Source organism: Geotrypetes seraphini, chromosome 5 (genome assembly GCF_902459505.1).
Source record: "Geotrypetes seraphini chromosome 5, aGeoSer1.1, whole genome shotgun sequence".
In the NCBI taxonomy this organism is placed as follows: Eukaryota; Metazoa; Chordata; class Amphibia; order Gymnophiona; family Dermophiidae; genus Geotrypetes; species Geotrypetes seraphini.
In genome coordinates, this window is record NC_047088.1 from 151,068,226 (window position 1) to 151,087,934 (window position 19,709).

At 39.8% G+C, this 19,709-nt stretch overlaps 1 protein-coding gene across 2 annotated transcripts in view; it reads right to left on the reverse strand.

The window, feature by feature from the left end:
• Positions 1–19,709, reverse strand: part of BMPR2 (bone morphogenetic protein receptor type 2) — a 325,794-nt gene that overhangs the window by 39,081 nt on the left and 267,004 nt on the right. For both annotated transcript variants that reach the window (XM_033945719.1, XM_033945717.1), the window contains 4 exons: positions 16,277–16,391; positions 14,011–14,171; positions 11,886–12,033; positions 323–459 (listed from right to left, as the gene is read on the reverse strand). In XM_033945719.1, the coding sequence (XP_033801610.1) occupies positions 323–459; positions 11,886–12,033; positions 14,011–14,171; positions 16,277–16,391 (561 nt within the window). The remainder of the gene's footprint in view (positions 1–322; positions 460–11,885; positions 12,034–14,010; positions 14,172–16,276; positions 16,392–19,709) is intronic.

The window sequence follows — 19,709 nt, forward strand, 5'->3', positions numbered from 1 at the left end:
CTCTGGTGCATCATATGATGCATGGGGAGGGGCCAAAGGCCCTGATTGATTCAGATGCCTAAAGGGGCCTTAGGCGTTTGAGTCAATCAGGCCTTAGGCTGTATAGTGGAAGTAAGGGACACAGCAGAGAAACTGCACCGACCCCAAGCATTTTATTCAAAGTGGTATCTATTAGTGTTGCGATAGCTTTACGTGAACCAGAAACAGACTAGTATTGCAGCTTATGATAAAATTATGTTCTAATGCAAAAAAAAAATAGCCTGTACATTTGATGTTTCAAGTTCTGTTAGCACTTAATCCTTCTTTCAAATGATCATCTCACCAAACTGTTTTCTTTCCAGGCTTCTGGGAACTTTGGTCGTTGTTTCTCTCTGGACACCAGGACTTGCATATCTTCAAAAGTGGGATGGTTTCCAACCTCTGCCTGGAAAACCATCTGGTATTCTGGCACCAATTCTCCTGGTAATACAGAAGCATTTTAAAATAAGGAAACCAAATGGAAATTGACTGTGAAACAAATAAAGGAAGAAGCAACAGGAAGAGGCACTGGTGAAAAGAATTAAAGTGAGGCAAAACTAGTTCAAATTATTTGTAAAACTTATGCTGAAATTAAACAAAAAATATGCAGATGTTTTGTGATCCTAAAATTAAACATGCTTTTTTAAAACAAAATTGAGATATCCTTTTATTGAATCAGTGGATCCATATTGTTGGTTAGGTAAAATAAGAAAAAAAGAACAGAAGTAGGGGCAGGAGCGAAACCCTCTCTATTGCTCCATATTACTGAGTATGGTGAGGTTGCTGTTACCTCTTATGGCAGCCACTAGGGGCAGGAGAAAGTGGGTTTTACTTCTGCTCCCATCGCCCACCCCACTGGACCACCAGAGATCCTAGGTAGGCCTAAGGGGTGGAAGAGGGTTTCCTTCATTGCTGAGGGGTTGGGAAATCAGAAGGAATGATATTGTTTTGGGGGGGTGACAACTTTAGAAAGTTATGTGGATCCCTGCTGATACTCAGCTGGGGCCTGCATAGCTGTGCCTCAGGTACAAAAACTTAAGATTTCTGCTACTCAATGGTCACGGATTTGGACTTGGGAGAATGAGATGTACAACGTCAGCATCTATGAAAAAAATTTGGTTCTTCTTGTTACATAGAATTTTTTGGACCCCTGTTCATTTACAAAAGTTGGGCAGTTCTGAATCTAATAGGTGCTGGCATTGTCATCTTGAAGTAGGGACACTGGATCATTTGTTGTTTTATTGTCCTTTGATACTCAATTTTTGGAAATTGATATGGGGACAAATTGATATGATACTGATCATATGTGGGACATTGCTGAAAGTTAAAAATCCATTAGACAGGTATAAAAGCAGACTTCTTATAATTATGACAGGGATTCCCAGCAAATGATCACCAGGAATTGGAAAAACTGGGCCAGATTAACTTTTCCTTTTGGTGGGAAACTTTGGGCTCCTTTTACAAAGGTGCGCTAGGGCCTAACACGCGCAATAGCGCGCTAGCCACTACCGCCTCCTTTTTAGGAGGTGGTAGATTTTCGCCTAACGCACACTAAAAACCCTAGCACATCTTCGTGTCAATATTACAGATATGAAAAAATGAATACAGAAATATTGGGACATAATAAAATATTTAAAGCAACATGGGGTCCATTAATGGAATTTGTTAAATTTGATTAATTGTATAAGCCTTCAGGTCCTACTTAATTTTCACACACATTCAGGGAGAGGGGGAGGGAGGGGGGGGGAAATATATTTTGAATTATTATTTGATTAAGTGCTGTTCATTGTATTTCTTGTTTGTAAAATTTTTAGCACTTTGTATTCGAATTGAAAATCAATAAAGAATTATAAAAAAAAAAAAGATTGTGAGCCCACTAGGACAAAGAAAATACCTGAATGTAATATGTATACCACAGTTTTTGGACCATAGAAAGGGAGTATATCAAATCCAAATCCATGACTCATCTTAACAACCTGAGCTGTTTGCAGCTCTCAAGGATGGAGGATGACTGCAAAAAAATACCAATAGTCTACATAGTTATTCTGCCCAGCTCAGCAGCCAGCCACAGAAAGCAGGATGCCACAACTTGCCAATGTCAAAAGAGACAAAAAGTTGTAGAGATGATCTGTATGCAAAAAAGCAGCTAATGCTTGCTTACAGTCTGCAGTAGGGAGAATCAATTCTCCTAGATGAGAATGAGACTTGGAAAATACTGGTAGAACAATTTATTTATTGGAACAGAGTCAGTGATAATGTATGAAAACAAGTTTGTATTTAGTGAAAAACACCAAAGAATAACTTTGAATGAATGCAAAGCACAATATTGTTGTGGAAGTGATGCTGTAAAAGTGGATTCGCTACTCATGGTTCAAGTCCATTCACTCGTCTGGCAGAAGCACAAGAGAGATAAGAAAAGGATCTTTAAAGGAGGAAAAAAACGGAAGGTATTGATTCAATGCAAACTTCCGTAAGTGGACAGGAACCACAGCCCGGGGGCCACATGCGGCCTGCTAGGTACTATTTTGAGGCCCTCAGTATGTTTATCATAATCACAAAAGTAAAATAAAAGTTTCTTGATCATATATCTCTCTAGCTATAAATTATAATATTATTATTAAGACTTAGCCAAAAGGAAAGATTTATAAACTATAAAGAGTTTTACCTCATGCAAAATTGTCATTTCTGTAATAAGACATTAACTATTTTTTTCTGAGGCTCTCTAAAGTACCTACAAATCCAAAATGTGGCCCTGCAAAGGGTTTGAGACCACTGATCTTACTGATCACTAGGCTAACAGCTAACAACTGAATATTTTATAATCCTGTACATTACTCCCCAGCCTCCACCCAGTTACTATTTCATGCCACCTAGCTGGCAAATTTCGACAGAACACCACAATTTGCGTTAGTAGTACATACAAAATATTAATAAGGATTTATACTAACAGTTAAATTACTTAGGACATTCTCAGATGTCCCATCTTACATATTTCACACATGAAATTAAGATCAAGGCATGCCAAATTAACAGGTAAATTTTATTTTCCCATTTCCAACACTTTTGTTCTTACATCATAAAGGCAAAGGAGGCCAGTGAGGGTTATAATTTTTTTACAACACTGACCACCACTGCCAAAATTATGCCTGGATATTCAATGTTGAACCATGTCTGGGTACTAGTGTTAAATAGTCAGATATGTGAGGCTGGCTGGCTCTTAACCAGATAAGTGCCGATATTCAGCCTTTAACCGGTTAAGTGAAATAAACTGTACAAAAATAGGACTATTTATAAGGTCCTATTTGGCCTGTTAACTGGTTGAGGGTTGAATATTGATACGACTGCACCCCTGAATTGCCCCCACAGTGACTGGTTTCAGCTTTAGAGGGGATATTAAGTGACACTTTCCAGGTAGGTGTTGCTGAATGTTACCTTGTACTGTTAAGTGGCTTTTAACACTGACCCCAGAATCAGGGCCAGATTAAAGAGTAGGCGAAGTAGGTATGTGCCTTGGGCTCGAAAAGTTCAGAGGGGCCGGTGTACATCATGTGGGGGGAGCAGATGACTATATTCACCTAAGCACACGATCATCAGACAAACCCGCTAAGGAGGCAGTCACTCAGCTGCCCATTGGAAATTCATCCACAATTCCTGCCTCTCTCCCTCTCCCTTTGGCCTTTTCCCCCACCCCCATGCAAGTCCCATCTCTCTCTTCCACCCTAAATAAATGCTGGTAGGGAGGGTGTATAGGGAAAGGGACGCAGACAGGCAATAGTGGCCAGGAAGAGGGTAAGGACACAGTGGAACACAAATGAACAATGCTAGAAAACATGGAAATGGGGACCCAGGGGGCAGGCAGTGTTGGAAAATGGTGGTGATGGGGACATAGAGGGCAGTGCTGGAAAATGGGAGAGCTGGAGACACAGGGAATGATGGGGACATAGAGGGCAGTATTAGAAAATGGTGGCAATGGCAAAGATAGAGATAAACATAGAAACATAGAATATGACGGCAGAAAAGGGCCTTCAGCCCAACAAGTCTGCCCACTCAAATAACCATCCCCCTAAGTTCTTCTTTGAAGTGAACCCACATGTTGATCCCATTTGTTCTTAAAGTCAGTCATGTTATTGGCCTCAACTACCTGAAGTGGAAGATCATTCCAATGGTCAACTACCCTTTCAGTGAAGAAGTACTTCCTAATGTCACCATGAAATCTCCCGCCCCTGAGTTTTAGCAGATGCCCTCTTGTCGCCGTAGGTCCTGTAAGGAAAAAGATGTCTTCTTCCATCACAATACGGCCAGTAACGTATTTGAACGTCTCTATCATGTCACCTCTCTCTCTGCGTTCCTCGAGAAAGTATAGCTGCAATTTACCTAGATGTTCTTCATATGGGACATCCTTGAGTCCTGAGACCATCCTGGTGGCCAACCGTTGAACCGATTCTATTCTCAGCACTTCCTTCTGATAATGTGGCCTCCAAAATTGCACACAGTATTCCAGATGTGGTCTCACCATCGATCTGTACAGCGGCATTACCACTTCGGGGCTTACGGCTGACAAAACTTCTCCGGATGCAACCCAGCATTTGTCTAGCCTTGGATGAGGCTTTCTCCACTTGATTGGCTGTCTTCATATCTTCACTAATGATTACTCCCAGGTCCCCTTCTACAACAGTTCTAGTTAAAGTCTCACCTGCATGGGTTTCTGCTACCAAGGTGCATAACTTTACACTTCTTGGCATTAAAATTCAGCTGCCAAATAGCAGACCAGTGCTCCAGTAAAAGTATGTCTTGTGTCATAGTGTCGGGCACGGTACCTCCACCCACTATGTTGCATAATTTAGCATCATTGGCAAATAATGCAATTTTACCCCAAAGTCCCTGAGACAGATCTCATATGAAGATATTAAATAGGATTGGATCCAGGACCGAGCCCTGCGGGACAGTGCTGGAAAATGGTGATAAGGACACAGGGGGCAATGCTGTAAGAGAGAAAAATGTCCTCAAAAGGAGGACATATCTGGGGAAATCCGGACATCTGGCAACCCTAGTAAAGGGGAGATACTACAGTTTTGTAGTTATCATTCTTTTAGGGGAGTCATAAGAGAATGTTTTGGTTGCTGTGCACATGTCTGGTTATCTATTTATGTTTATGTATGTTGGTTGTAACCAGCAAGATTTTGGGATATGTAGGATATAAATGTTTTAAATAAATAAATAAAATAAATTATTCAGTGCAGCGGACAGCGGTTCCTACACACTGCTTGTAGCTGACCTGGAAGGCTTTCCTCTGACACTGGAATTTTGCATCAGAGGGAAGGCTTCCGGGTCAGCTGACGCAGTGTGTAGGAACTGCTGCCCATGGCCTTTTGAAGACTGCGAGTTTGGCTGCACTGAATAATGAAGAAGGAAGGAGGTGCTGTTTGGATGTCTGGAGCTGGGTTCTGAATACACTCTTGCAGAAGGGTGGACATGGGGAGGGGCAGGGGCAGGGGCAGGCCAGGGGGCCTACGAAGAATTAATCCTGCCCAGAATAATTAACTCAGCTTATAAATCAGACTTATTGGCATTTTCCACCCAACTTCCAAAGGTGTCTAAACTGATGTTGCACACTCAGTATTGAAGGAGGGATCTGAAATGCTGGAAATGGGAAAATAAAGTGGATGTGAACTATTAATTTGAAATATCCAGACATATGTTTTCATTTAGTTCTTTAGTAAACCTCTCATTGAGAAAAGCCCCAAAGGATTCTAAGGGTTAAAAAAATCTGTATGGCACAGTCAAGAAGGAATATATACCGAGAGGCTTGCGGGTATACAAGGAACCTAGAATGTTTAACAAAGATGCTGAATTTAACCAAAAATGGATATCTATCCTAAACAAATGCTCATTGGATCTGATGGTTCTAATCATTGACCGGACTAAGAGGGCAATGACAGCTTTAAAGACTGAGATTGAGGAGAAGTTAAAAACCTTAAAACAAAACTCCAATGATAGTGACTTCAAACATCAGGATGATATGAAAGCTAAAGTTGACATATTTCGGGCTGACATACAGAAGGATAAGTTTAAAAAATTTAAGAGAGATGAGCAAGATTACCTGCAGTATAAAGTTTACCCATGGCTGAAATCTAAAGGGACAGATAAGAATTCAGCAGAGAAGAAAGTTACATTCGATAAGACCTCTGAATCTTCAAACTTTAGCTTAAGCTCTGATGATGATTTTTTAGGCCCCAGACCACGGCAGCAACACAGAGGCAGATGGAGAAGAGGCAACGGCTGTGGACAGGGCCAGAATCAATCTCAAAGGCCACAAACAAGATCACAAAGAGGGCAAAGGTATCCATAAATGAAAGTGTATTACAGCATGAGATACCAATTTAAACCGCTCTCAACATAGAGTAACCACAGATGAGCGTTCAGTTTTGATGAAGGGCCTCTCGTTTGTTCCAACTAAACCTATCGATTATTTCCAAACCAAGATAGATGTAGAAAAATTCTTTCGCACCTTAAAAATTAAAATGTTTTTTTTGCCAATGAAGACCCCAGTGAAGTTGAACAAGATTGATCTATTGTTACCCGAAGTCTACCTGGTTCCCCCAGGTCCCACGGATCCTGTGCTGGAAACATTCCATAAATTATTATTAGCTGACATTAACAAGTACGAGCATGTAACACATAGTTAATAGTAGAAATTTAATATCACTAAAAAAGAAAAAGAAGCTCTTAGAACACTCTAGGAGGATAAAAATCTAGTAATCCGTCAGGCCGATAAGGATGGAATGTTTGTGTTATTGAGCAGGGAAATGTATTTAGAAAAAGCACATAAACAACTTTTCAGTGATGACTATGCTATTCAAGAAATAGATCCTACCGAACATTTACAAGTGAAGATTAATAAGCTAACCAAGAACGCACTAGATAGGGGTTTTATAACAAAAAGGGAATTTTGGTTCTTGAATGTTGTACACCCGAAAGCTCCAATTTTCTATTTGCTTCCAAAAATACATAAGTCCCATACCCACCCGCCAGGGAGACCAATTGTTTCCAATCGGGGATCATTACTTGAAGCTTCTTCGATATATGTAGAAAAATTTCTTCAGAGTGCTGTTAAACTAACATCTTCTTATGTTCAAGATACGACAGAATTCCTTAGAAAACTTGAGGGAATTATCCCTGGAGAGAATTCATTTATGGTAACCATCGATGTCTGTTCATTATACACCATAATTCCTCAAAATGAAGCAATTTCTATTATCCATGAGACTCTAGACAAAAGATCTGATACAATGGTTCCTATTGACTTTATTGTAAAACTGGCAACCTTGGTTCTACAAGACAGTTTCTTCATGTTTGAAGACTATCTTTTACAACAGAAATCAGGGGTGGCAATGGGTATAACAATGGCCCCCCTCAGTTGCCAACCTGTTTATGGACAAATTCGAACGTGATTGGCTATATTCCTCCAACCATTTTGAATATGTAAAATTTTGGACACGATATATCGATAATATATTTTTAATCTGGGATGGAGGATTAGATAAATTGGAAATATTCTTGCATTATCTGAATACCTGTCACGAGAAAGTTAAGTTTACTAATACACATAGTAAGTCCAAGATATCTTTTCTCGATATTGACATAGAGATAAGAGAAAATGCTATTTACACTAAAGTATTTAGTAAACCTACTGACTGTAATTCAGTATTACATTACTCTAGTGCTCACTTCTCTACTCTAAAGAAAAGCTTACCTTATTCTCAGTTCTTGCGACTTCACAGAATCTGTTCCTCTACAGCTGAATTTAAATCACAAGCATCTGATTTAAAAGACAAATTCTTGAATAGTGGTTATCTTCCAAGAGTAGTGAAATCTGCCTATAAAAGGGCGTATTTTAACCATATGGAAACTCTTTTTGCCCCTAAACAGTCCTCTGGTCATCAGTCAGAGGAACAAACCGTTACATGCATGCTCACGTACTCCCAAAATAGTTAAGTAGCACATTCCCTTCGAAAACATTGGGAGATATTGAAAATCTCAGGGATATTTAAAAATCATGACCTAAGAATAGCTTATAGGAGGAATCAAAATCTAAGAGAAATACTTTGTCCATCCATGCTCCCGGATATTAATACTAACATTGATGAAAACCCCTATGGTCACCACGCTTGCGGTTCATGTCAGATGTGTGATATTATGATTTGTACTGATAGTTTTCAAAATCCATGAGATAAGGCAATCTATACCCTTAAACATATCTCAGACTGTAAAACAGATGGAGTGGTATACATTATCAAATGCCCATGTGAGCTTATATATGTTGGTCAGACCTCTAGACACTTTAATACCAGACTTACTGAACATAAAAGTAACATCAAGCTGCAAGCTCTAGGAGCTCCATTAGCTAGACACTGTGTAAGAAAGATGCATGGTTTTCAGTCCCTGAGAGCTTGCGTGATTGAAGTAGTGCATAAAGGAAAAAGAGGGGGTGAAGAAGTGGATACATCGTCTTGACACTCTGTTCCCTAAAGGGTTGAATAAAAATATCGAATGGCAACATTTTTATTAATCCCTTATATGCTTTTTGTAGTTGGTCTTTTCAGCTGTTTTTATAAATCCATTAGATGTCTGTTTAGATGTTTCCCCCCCCCCTCTGCTAGTGGTTTGTTCTAGTAGATATTCAGCAGGCTTAAAGCCAATAGTATAAGGGAAGGGGTGGAGCAAGTGATGTCATGAGTTTGAGGGTGTATATAATTCAGGCCGGTGCCATCTTGCCGGTGTTTGAAAAATTTCTGACAGAAGACAATGAGGTAGTAAGTACTCTTGCTAGAATAAAACTGACATTAGTTTCAATTGTTATCCTTCTTGATGAATTAACGTATTGATTTTAACTTTTAGATATTGTTGTGCCCTAAAATTGGCCCTGAAGCAGTGGATAAACTAGCGGTTCATGAAATGTCGGCCGCGTCGGCTCCAGTTCCAGCTCCGAGAGCAGGGAGCAGCTCCGGTAGTTTGTGGTGGCACATAGTAAATGAAATCTATGATTGAAAACTGAACAACTACAAACACTAAAGATAAGTAAACCTCTGTTAGTTTTTTCAAACTGTGAAGTGGTCTATATTCAGAGCTCCAGTGTGGAATATATTCATCACAAGATACAATTAAGAAAAAAAGATAAAATAGGTCAAAAATAGTTAAAGAGTTATAAGTTAAAGACTAATAGTAAAAATGCACTAAGCAGGTTTTTGACCAGTGATTATAGTATGGAGTATACATTTGGACTATATCTACGCTGTTAGTGAATGTCGATGAAACTATAAGCGTAGTACTTCTTAACTCTAGGCCTTTTCCTGCACAAACAGTGTGCTTAAAAAAATGCTTATAAAATGCTCAACATATGACTAATCAACTGGTTTAAGACAAGTATAAGAATGAGTGACAGAATATAGATCATTTCATATGAGTGGAGTATTGATTCTTATTGTATACTGACAGTCAATACTTAATCAATAACAAATTTAAACTCAGGTACATTGCTGGTTTGTAGTCCTATCCTTGAGTTATTTATGATATGCCAATGAAAATACCACAACTGAACAATAGATGGCAGTAGGATACCAAAATGCCTAAAAAAAAATCACTGATATTTTTGACCTAACACACTGAAAACTTCAAGCAGTGGCGTAGTAAAGGAGGGTGACTGCCCTGGGCACTGTCTTTGTGGGGGGCACCAGCATAGCTCTCCCTCTCCACCCCTTGCATACCTCTTTAAATGTTTGCCAGCACGAGAAGCATCTTTCACTTGCTGCTTGTGCTGGCATCAGCTCCTTTCTGACATCATTTCCTGGTAGTGGGACCAAGATGTGATGTCAGAAGGAATCCAGCGTGCTCGCACCGGTGAAAATTTCAAGAGGTAAGAAGGGAGACTCTCAAGTAGTGGGGAAGAGTGGGAGGGCAGCAGGGAAGAGGGAGGCACAAGGCGTAACAATGCCGGGCGCCTGCCATCCTCCCTTGCTGTACCACTGACTTCAAGGGTCTTTCACATTTTATTTCATTTTCCAATTTCTTCCCATTTTCATCTCACCACTTTGTTTCCTCTTCTCCAAAGAACATGTCTGGGTGGCTACAGAGACCTACCCCTAGTCCAAGGGATATTTTTCCAAAGCACAGCTTCAGTACTGCTTATTGGTTAGTAAGAGTCAACATAGTAGCAACTAAAGCTGTACCGAACAGCATATTTTATTATTTGGCCAAATACAAGTAATGAAAAATAATATTTGGCCAAATATGAAGACTGGGTATTGAGCTTTAACATAACAAATAATAAAAGAAGCAACGTCAAATCAGAGATCAAGTGTTTATTTCAGTAGGATTCAGCATAGTAGAACCCCAGATTATTCGTTTTCGAAAGTAAATCACCATTTGGTCGAATACAAATAATTAATTTGGGGCTGATTTAAATCAAATATGAAAATTCAGAAGGGTATGGCTTCCCTTCCTCCCCATTCCTGCACCATTCATCAGTGTACCCAAATCCAAATGCTTCAATGGATGAGGATCTAAACATTCCAACATACAACAGTAGAATCTGAGCCAAGCTAACTCTCCCTTTCTAACTTATTTCATAAATTAAGATGAACTTTGAATAAATCATTTACAGTTCTGCTACAGGAAACATTAAGAGGTCCTTTTATCAAGCCGCGCTAGCGGGGTTAGCGAGTCGGACATTTCATTGACTGTCTGCCAAGTCTCTTCCCTGAAGAAGCCCTTTCTGGAAACGTCAATCGCTCCTCCTAAACTTACTTGCTCCACTTCATCACTGATGCTGAAACCGTGGATTGAAGACAAAATTTTATTTTATTTTTCTTTCCAGCTTATGATTTATCTTTAATCTTATCTATTGTTTTGCCTTTTGTCTTTGTTTTGTTCTATTTCTATCATTTAAATTTCTCCAGAATTCTACTGTTCAACGGCTCCCCCTTCTATTCTGCTTCTGCTTCTATTCCTTTCTCTCCTCTCTTCTACCTTCCAAAGTATTTAGATCAATGCTGTCTTGTTAAAATGTTTATTTTATTTTTATTTTTCCTCTAACTCTACTTTTCACTTCTCTATTACCCTCCAGGTACTTTAGTTAGATTGTGAGCCTTCGGGACAGTAAGGGAATTTTTCAAGTACCTTTCTTATTTCTAATCTTAATGTATATTTTCTGTAAACCGCTTAGAACCTAACGGATGTAGCGGTATATAAGAAATAAATTACATTACATTACATTACATTCATCATGCGCTAACCCCCGCGGCAAGCAAAAAAACTAACGCCTGGTCAATGGAGGCGTTAGTGACTAGCGCAGCAGGCGGTTTAATGCGCGGTATTCCGCACGTTAATCCCCTACCACGCCTTGATAAAAGGACCCCTGAGTCTCCCCTGACCCAAAAACACGGGGTGAAGGGAAGAGATAGCCCCAACGAACAACCTACCATAAATGATCCTAAATTTTTTGAGCACACTTGTTTGTGCACTAGTTATTTAAGTTACAATTCTCACACGGGTTAGCTCAGGGATGTTTCACAGATAATACCCTTTTGGGTGTATGACTGTGTCAGCTGGTGCTCTAGGGCGTGTCACTATTGCAGGCTGTGTGACTGAGGGCTTTCCCTTCACTCAAAAAATTTAGGATTATTTATGGTAGGTTGTTCGTTGAGGCTATCTCTTCTCTTCACCCCGTGTTTTTGGGTCAGGGGAGACTTAATTTTTTGGGATACTTTTCAGTATTCCTCTTTTTGGGTTTTTCCATTGTTTCTTTGCAGGAAACATTGAGGCAAAGCTAACAAAAATTGACAACATGTTTGAGAAAATATTTTTCTTACCTGGGAAAAGGTCTGTGCATCTCATAAATATCTCCCAGTATATGAGACCTAGTGCATACATATCAACTTGTTTTAGAGCTGATTCACAATCCCTCAAGTTTACTGCTCCTTCCAGAACTTCAGGGGCCATATAGCGGATTGTACCAACCTGCAGAGACACAAAGGCAGCATGCAGAAACAGACACCAACAATAAATCCTTATTTTAGTACTGAACTCAATGGGGGTAACTAACCTCCCTTCAAATTCTGAACTAACAAATACACAAAAGAGGTGATTTTATAAAGCAATTCCCACAAGTAATTCAGAAAAAAACTGTATAGGTGTATACGTGTGAACAAATACACATGCTGACAATAGCAGAAATACTCTTACAGAGCCCACTTAGGTGATCTTGGAGGCAACATAATTTTACTTGACATGCAAGGTATATGAATACATTATGTGCACCTGCACAGAGTACACACAAAGCTGAAAGTGCATCAGAGCAGGTGTCACCTTGTGCCGGAGCATTTGTGCGCTATTAGAGATTATTCTAGGAGTCTAATTTATAATGGGAGCATATATGCATATGTTGACTGTATAAAATAGGTAGAAAATGTGTATTTCAATGCATTTTTAGGTGCTCTCATGTAAAATATCCCCCAAATGTTCTAAATTACCCCAAAGGCAAAAAAAAAAAAAAAAAAACCACCTGAAACTGCCGAAAATCTTAAATAAGAACCAAAAAAGTCAGCTAGTAGTATGGGGAGAGAAGGACACCTCTCACCATAACCCTGGCGAGAAGGAGGTGATGAATAAAATATTTTTTTGTGACTTTATTTCATCTGACATCCACAAATATGGAAGAGACCTCAGTATCAGGGAACTGTAATGCGTCTGTCAAGCCTCTAAACAGTATCCCCTAGGCTGACAACTCTAGTAAGGACTATTTAAAAGCCCAAGTGAGTTCGCCCAATACATCATAATGTCTCCACCTTTGAGTGATAATGTGAAGCAAAAAAATCAAATCCAAACTCATAAAACAAAATCAGAACAAAAACAGTTAAAAATGTATAGAAACGTGTATAATTCATGCACCTCCCTCTCTCACGGATGAGTCCTCAATTTTCAGTATCTTTGTTTGTAATATCTTCCAGATGACGGTTAATATCTCCGATAATCAGCAACCTTGAATATTTTAATTGGGCATCAATTATAATATTTGAAATAAGTTCTGAGGAGTCCTTCCAGGGTACAGGAGGATGGTAAAGCAAGAGTATTCCTAAAGGATCTTTGGATAACTCATTGTTAAATGACACTATCATGTATTCTAATTCAGGGTAACTAGCTTTGTCGACATGAAATAAAGTAAAAAATGACCTAAAAATTATTCCCAATCCTCCGCCCCGCTTATCTCTTCTAAAATTGAAAAGACTATGAAAGACATGCGGATAAAGCTTGAACCGCTTCTTCCCCACAGGAGAGTGGACATCTGGAGACCGGATGGAGGAAAAGGCTTGACAAAGAGAAAATGATCAAAGAGAATGGCAACATTCTCACCAAGTCCCGCGCAACTGCCCTAAAGCTTTTCCTCTGAAGCACTTCCTGTTTCAGCCTGGGCGGCCTGCGTCAGAGGAGAAGCTTTTGGGCAGTCATGCGGGACTTGGTGAGAACGTCGCTGTGGCAGCAAAAAGTTGAAGCATCAAGCTGAAGAATCAAAACAAAGACAACAGTGCTGCCATCAATGGCCATTGGATTTGCCAATTGCTCAAGGGGGCTGCAGCTGGTCCTCAATACCCCCTCAATATGACTTGGACACAAAATGCCCCCTTAGACTTCTCAGCGCCCACTGGTGGGTGGTAGCACCCCAGTTGGGAACCACTGATGTAATTCATCAGCAATGGCTGAATTTAGCAGTTCTTGAAACAACCCTGCTGAGGACCAGGGGCTCTGTTCTTTACCACGAACACTGGCTGAACAAAATGATAATACTTATCACATCCCCTCACAGAAACCCTCAGTTATATCTAAGAAGCTTTAATTCTCAGGCAGTAAACCCAGATTCTCCTGTAGAGCATCCCATAGTGCTGTGAACTCTGCTAGAAATATATATTAATGGCTGTACATCCTTCATGGTGCACTAACCTCACTTATAGCTGCATTGTCCTCTTCACCTGGACGCACTAGTCTGTTTCCGGTTAATTTCATAGATAGTCCAAAATCACTAATGACACATATGCCATCATTTTTTACCAGTATGTTACGACTGTTTAGGTCCCGATGAGAAATTGCTGGCTTGTAATGATCTGTTGGTACATAATAAAGTACATATTATATCATTTACTCTCTCTCTATAGAGTTGGTAAACTCCAGTCATTCACACCAAAAATCTAGCTAGTCATGGTTTATTATGTACCAAAACAACCTTACTGGCATTATTTTCCTTTTTTATAATTTGATTGGTTTTATGTACACTGCTTTGATCCTTGAATGGTAAAAGTGGTATATCAAATCAATAATATATAATAATAGCCTTCTGCACCAGAGTGTGGGATACTTGTATCATTCAAGTCCCAGCCAATGCTTAACCTGAGTCATTAGAAATAGTATACTAAATTTCATATATTAAATTAAACTTGCTTGCAAATGCTATTCAAAAAGCAGGACCTCAGATGCCAGTTAATAGTGATAGAAAAGATAGCCTAGAACAGGGCTGCCCAAGTCTGGTCCTCGAGATCTACTGGCAGGCCAGGTTTTCAGGATATCTACGAGAGAGATTTGCCTGCACTGCCTTTTTGGTATGCAAATCTCTCTCTCATGTATATTCATTGTGGATATCCTGAAAACCTGGCCTGCCAGTAGCTCTCGAGGACCGGACTTGGGCAGCCCTGGCCTAGAAGGCTTCTCAAATGCTTATTTTCTGTTGCCCATAGGCAGAAAAACAAAGTAATAAGGTGCAGGTAACAGATCTAGGTAGGTAACTTTGTAACGAAACTCAAAGTCAGGTAAAGCAATCATGCATTTGATCATCAGTTTTGTGCTGATCCGTCCTAAATCTGTTACCTACCTGATTTGAGCTTTATTATTAGAAAGCAACCTACCTGGAACTGTAATCTGCATCTCACTGCTCTATCAATCCGTGAGATTTTGGTTGCTCCTTTTTTGTTTTTTATAATTCTTTATTCATTTTCACAAATTACATTAAGTGTTAATATTTTCATTCACAGTAACAATAAATACATCACTTATAAACAATCATTGGTATATTACATAGATTCTTATCCCTACCCCTCGCCCATCCCTCCCAACCATATACTCCATTATTATATGATATATGCTCCTTTTTTGTGCTCTTCAGATCCATAGGAAGAAACAATAAGAAGCCTTCCAAAGCTAAGAAATAATGTAAAGACAAGGGGGCCAATATTCAGCTGGTGCCGGGCAGCATGCTTTCTGCCCAATGCAGGCATTCAGTCTGGCTATTCAATGCCTGGTCATTTCCAGTGACTGACATGGAATATCCAGTTTTATTTTTAGCTGAAGCAACTTAACTAGTTATGTTGATATTGAGCGCTAACCGGTTTGTGCTAAGTGACTATCTCCCACTGAATATTTGTGGTTAAGCACTGATATGCTATTTAACTGGCCTGGAGTTGTTCCTGGCCGGTATATCAAGAAAAAAGGATTTATTTGATTAATTTATTTATACATGCTTAATACCTTTTTCATTGCAGTCAATGCTTTTGTTCCTGTCAGCAGATTTTGAACTCCATTGTGGCATTTGTGTCAGAAGACTCATCTGCTCTGGAAGAGGTACACAGTGCTGGAGAATTTGCACTGATGGAGAATACTAATTTGTCATTTAGCCCTGGGTAATATGATACCCCAGAGACCTCGAAGTGAAACACTGATTGGAGTGTGCAAGGTCGGGACTATGTCAGAAGGTGTCTCAGCCCCAAACCCTACAGGCAGGAGTTTTTGTGGTACTGCTTTCTTCTTTGGTTGGACCCAGCTCCTCTTTAACCATAGTTATGCGATGTGTGGTGAATGAAGAGGTATTTAAGCCCAGATTTGCGATAATTAAGGAGTCTATTGGAATTAATGTAGCTGTCCTGGGCGGTAATGATTTTGTTTTCCTTGACCCAAAGCAGTTATTGCTACTTTGGCTAATCCAGCTGGGTTTGTTGCTCCTCTCAAGTGATAGATATTGCTTAATTAGATCCTCTGGCTTTTTTTTTTTTTTCTTTGCTCCCTAATTTCCTTATATTTTACTTTCTTTCTCCTTCCGGTGATGTTCTTTTTTCTTCATTATCCTGTGATAATGATTGGGTAGCCTTATCCTTTGCTTGAAAGATTTATATAGAAATCATATAAAAGTTCAAATAAAAAGGTGCCCTTTCTAACATCTTACCTCCTCGTGATAACTCTGTATGCAAGTAAGCAAGGCCCCTAGTCACAGAATGAGCCAAACGGCAAGAATTCACCCAGTCGCTGGTGTTAAGATTCAGGTACTTGCAGAGAGAACCCTGTAAGGGAAAAGAAGAAATTCAGAACTATTCCTCCAAGATCAAATATTATGCTAGTATATGTTCCATAGCTTGACTTTTTCTTCTAAGCTAGGCTTATTCCTATGTGAACATGCATGAATAGCACATGAACAGGAAGTGGAGCTATAGTCATTTCAGTAACTAGTTTCCTTTTGAAAAGACCTTTGAGGGTTTGGTGGTAGCATTGCACAAATAGTAATTGCATTCATAAACCTTATCTATAATATGAGTATTCATCTATGGGCAGAGTTTACAAGAGCACTATATGCAATAATATACGGTAAGCTATGTTATCAGTTCCTTATACAACACACAGAGGGATTAGCAATGAAATGTCCCCTTTCTTTTTGAATTTGGATAATCTTGTTTGAATTGTCTTTTTTCACCTCTTGAATCTTGCTTTCTGTACAAGTTAATCTTGATTAAGTATATTTAAAAATTTATAAATAAATAAATAAATAAAGAATAAAGAAATGTCCCCTTTAAAATAAATATGGAATTTGAGTTGTGGCAAATACAAATGCATGTATTGCTGCAGATGGAATGTCTAATAGCTGTTAATTTGCTGAATGTTAAGAGAAAAAAAACCCAACTTTTGCACATTTGGTACTCCTTCTTGACTGCACTGTTTCCTTGACAACACAGTGAGATAACTAATAAGGCTAGCATTTGTTTTTTTTTATTTATGAAAATTGAAGGATTTGTTGGGTGTGGACAGGGCCGGATTTAGATGAAAAGAGGCCCTAGGCTATTCCACTTATGAGGCCCTTTCACCTCCCATTTTTAAGTTTGTAAATTACATGAGAGATAATAAAATACCAATTTATCAAAAAGTATTTTAAACTGTATCTTTATGAATCTTTTCCATGGAGTTTTTTGACCTGGGATGTGTTTTGTATGGCAGTTTATAACTGAACATATAGTTTCTTGGTTGTTTCCTTGAAACACTGAGGTCTTTTTCTCCATGTTAGTTACTTGCCTTTCAGCCTGTTTCCTTCCACTATTAGCAGCTTTATTCTGAATATTTGTTGGTTATTTTTTTGATAATAAAATACATCATTACTGTGATACATATCAATATGTTAAATGAAACATGTTGTTATTGGTACTAACCTTTATAAAAAATGTGACACGGATCTTGAGGCCCTAGGCTGAAGCCTAGTTAGCCTATAGGAAAATCCGGCCCTGGGTGTGGAGGAGGGAGGGTTTACTTGTTCTCTGTCCTGGTTCTTTTGCCTTGGTGTGACTAAGTTAAGTGATTACCCTCTGAAGATCATTTTAAAGAGATATTCCTTCCTGAGCGAGTGAGGGGTTGGGTTAGGAGTGGGGGAGGGGAAAGGGAAATTGTAGATTTTTTAAATTTTGTGGTCTTTATGTTGTGAATATGGATAATGGGCCCAATATTCAGTGATTTAAGTTGGCAGGAGAGGCTCCAGCCTGCGTAACTTGTCTGGGGCTGCCCAGTTGCCAATATTCAGCAGCATTTAATCTGGCGGTCCCACAATATTCCCACTGAGAAAGGGAAATGAAGGGACAGGAAGAAGGAGTCCTTTCTCTCTCCTGCTCCACTCAATCCCAGTCCCTTCTTTCTTGCTTCCCAACTCAGGGCCAGATTCTCAAAAATTGTCGGCAAATACTACTATTAATTATTTCTGTAGCACTACCAGACACACGCAGCACTGTACAGAGTCACAAAGAGTAAGAAAACAGTCCCTGCTCGAAAGAGCTTACAATCTAAACAGGCAAGACAGACAAACAAGATGTCATGGATACAGTTAAGGGGAACAGTTAATCAGCTGGCTGGATTGGAGGGCAGAGGAGTAGGGTTAATGATTGAAAGCTATATCAAAAAGGTGGGTTTTAAGTTTGTTTTTAAACACGGGAAGGGGCTTAATGGACAAACTCGGGTAATTTATTCCAGGCATAGGGGGCAGCTAGATGAAAGGAACAAAGTCTGAAATTGGCAGTGGAGGAGAAGGGTAACATGTAACACTAAGAGAGACTTATCTGAAGAACGGAGTTCTCTGGGAAGTGTATAAGGAGAGAGAAGCGAGGAGAAATATATTGAGGGACAGCAAAACGAACACACTTGTAGGTCAGCAATAAGATCTTTAACTGTATGCGATGGCAGACAGAAAGCCAGTGAAGTGACTTAATGAGAGGGGTGACATGAGTGTAGCGAGGTTGGTAGAAGATGAGTCGCACAGCAGAGTTTTGCACAGATTGCAAGGGGGAGAGGCGACACTGAGGGATACCAGTTAGGAGTAGATTGCAATAATCTAAGCGTGAGGTTACGAGAGTTTGGACAAGGGCCCGGGTAGTGTGCTCAGAGAAGAAGGGGTGAATTTGGGTGATATTGAAGAGATAGAAGCAATAGGTCTTAGCAGCTTGTTGGATATACGTAGAAAGTGAGAGGTCAGAATCGAAGATGACTCCAAGGTTGCGAGTAGAGGAGATTGGAACAATCAGGGCCAGATTAATGGGTAGACCCAGTAGACACATGCCTAGGGCCCGCAACTGTCAGGTGGGCCCGCTGAAGAGGCTAAAAAGATGACTCACCTTGCAATTTTTTTTTTCAAACGGAAACGCCCCCCCCCCATGGCATCAACAGTGACGGCCCCACACCCCGGCATCAATGGCGACGGGCCCCCCAGGCAATATGGCCGGCTCTGCTCCAGGAAGGTCCCACGATGACTACGTATGCCGGTCCATCCCCTTTCAACGTCACTTACAACGCTGTCATCGCGGGACCTTCCTGGAGCAGAGTTGAATGCGTTGCCGTCGATGCGGCAAGCTGTTCTAACGATTTCTGCTTTCGGGCTGCCTTTTGCCAAGGAGCTCAGAGAGCAGAGCCGGCAGCACGGGACATAACATAACGTCATACTTCTTAACCGCGTAACCATGAGTTCTACGCGGTTTACAAAAGATTATAAACTAAAATCAATTTAAGAATGACAAAAAGAAATTATTTGACCAAGTATTTTGAAAAGAGATTAAGTTTTCAGTTCAGTTCTGAAATATTTATAAGTGCAAGCTCCAAGCAATAACAATCGAAATTCTTTGATAAAAGACAGCATCGATGAGCATCTAGAAAGAAATAAACTGATGAAAACAAGCCAGCATGGCTTCTGCAAGGGAAGATCGTGCCTAACGAACTTATTGCACTTCTTTGAAGGAATTAACAAACAAGTGGACAAAGGGGACCCCATAGACATCGTATACTTGGTTTCCAAAAAGCCTTTGACAAGGTACCCCATGAACGTCTACTATGGAAACTGAAGAACCATGGGGTGGAAG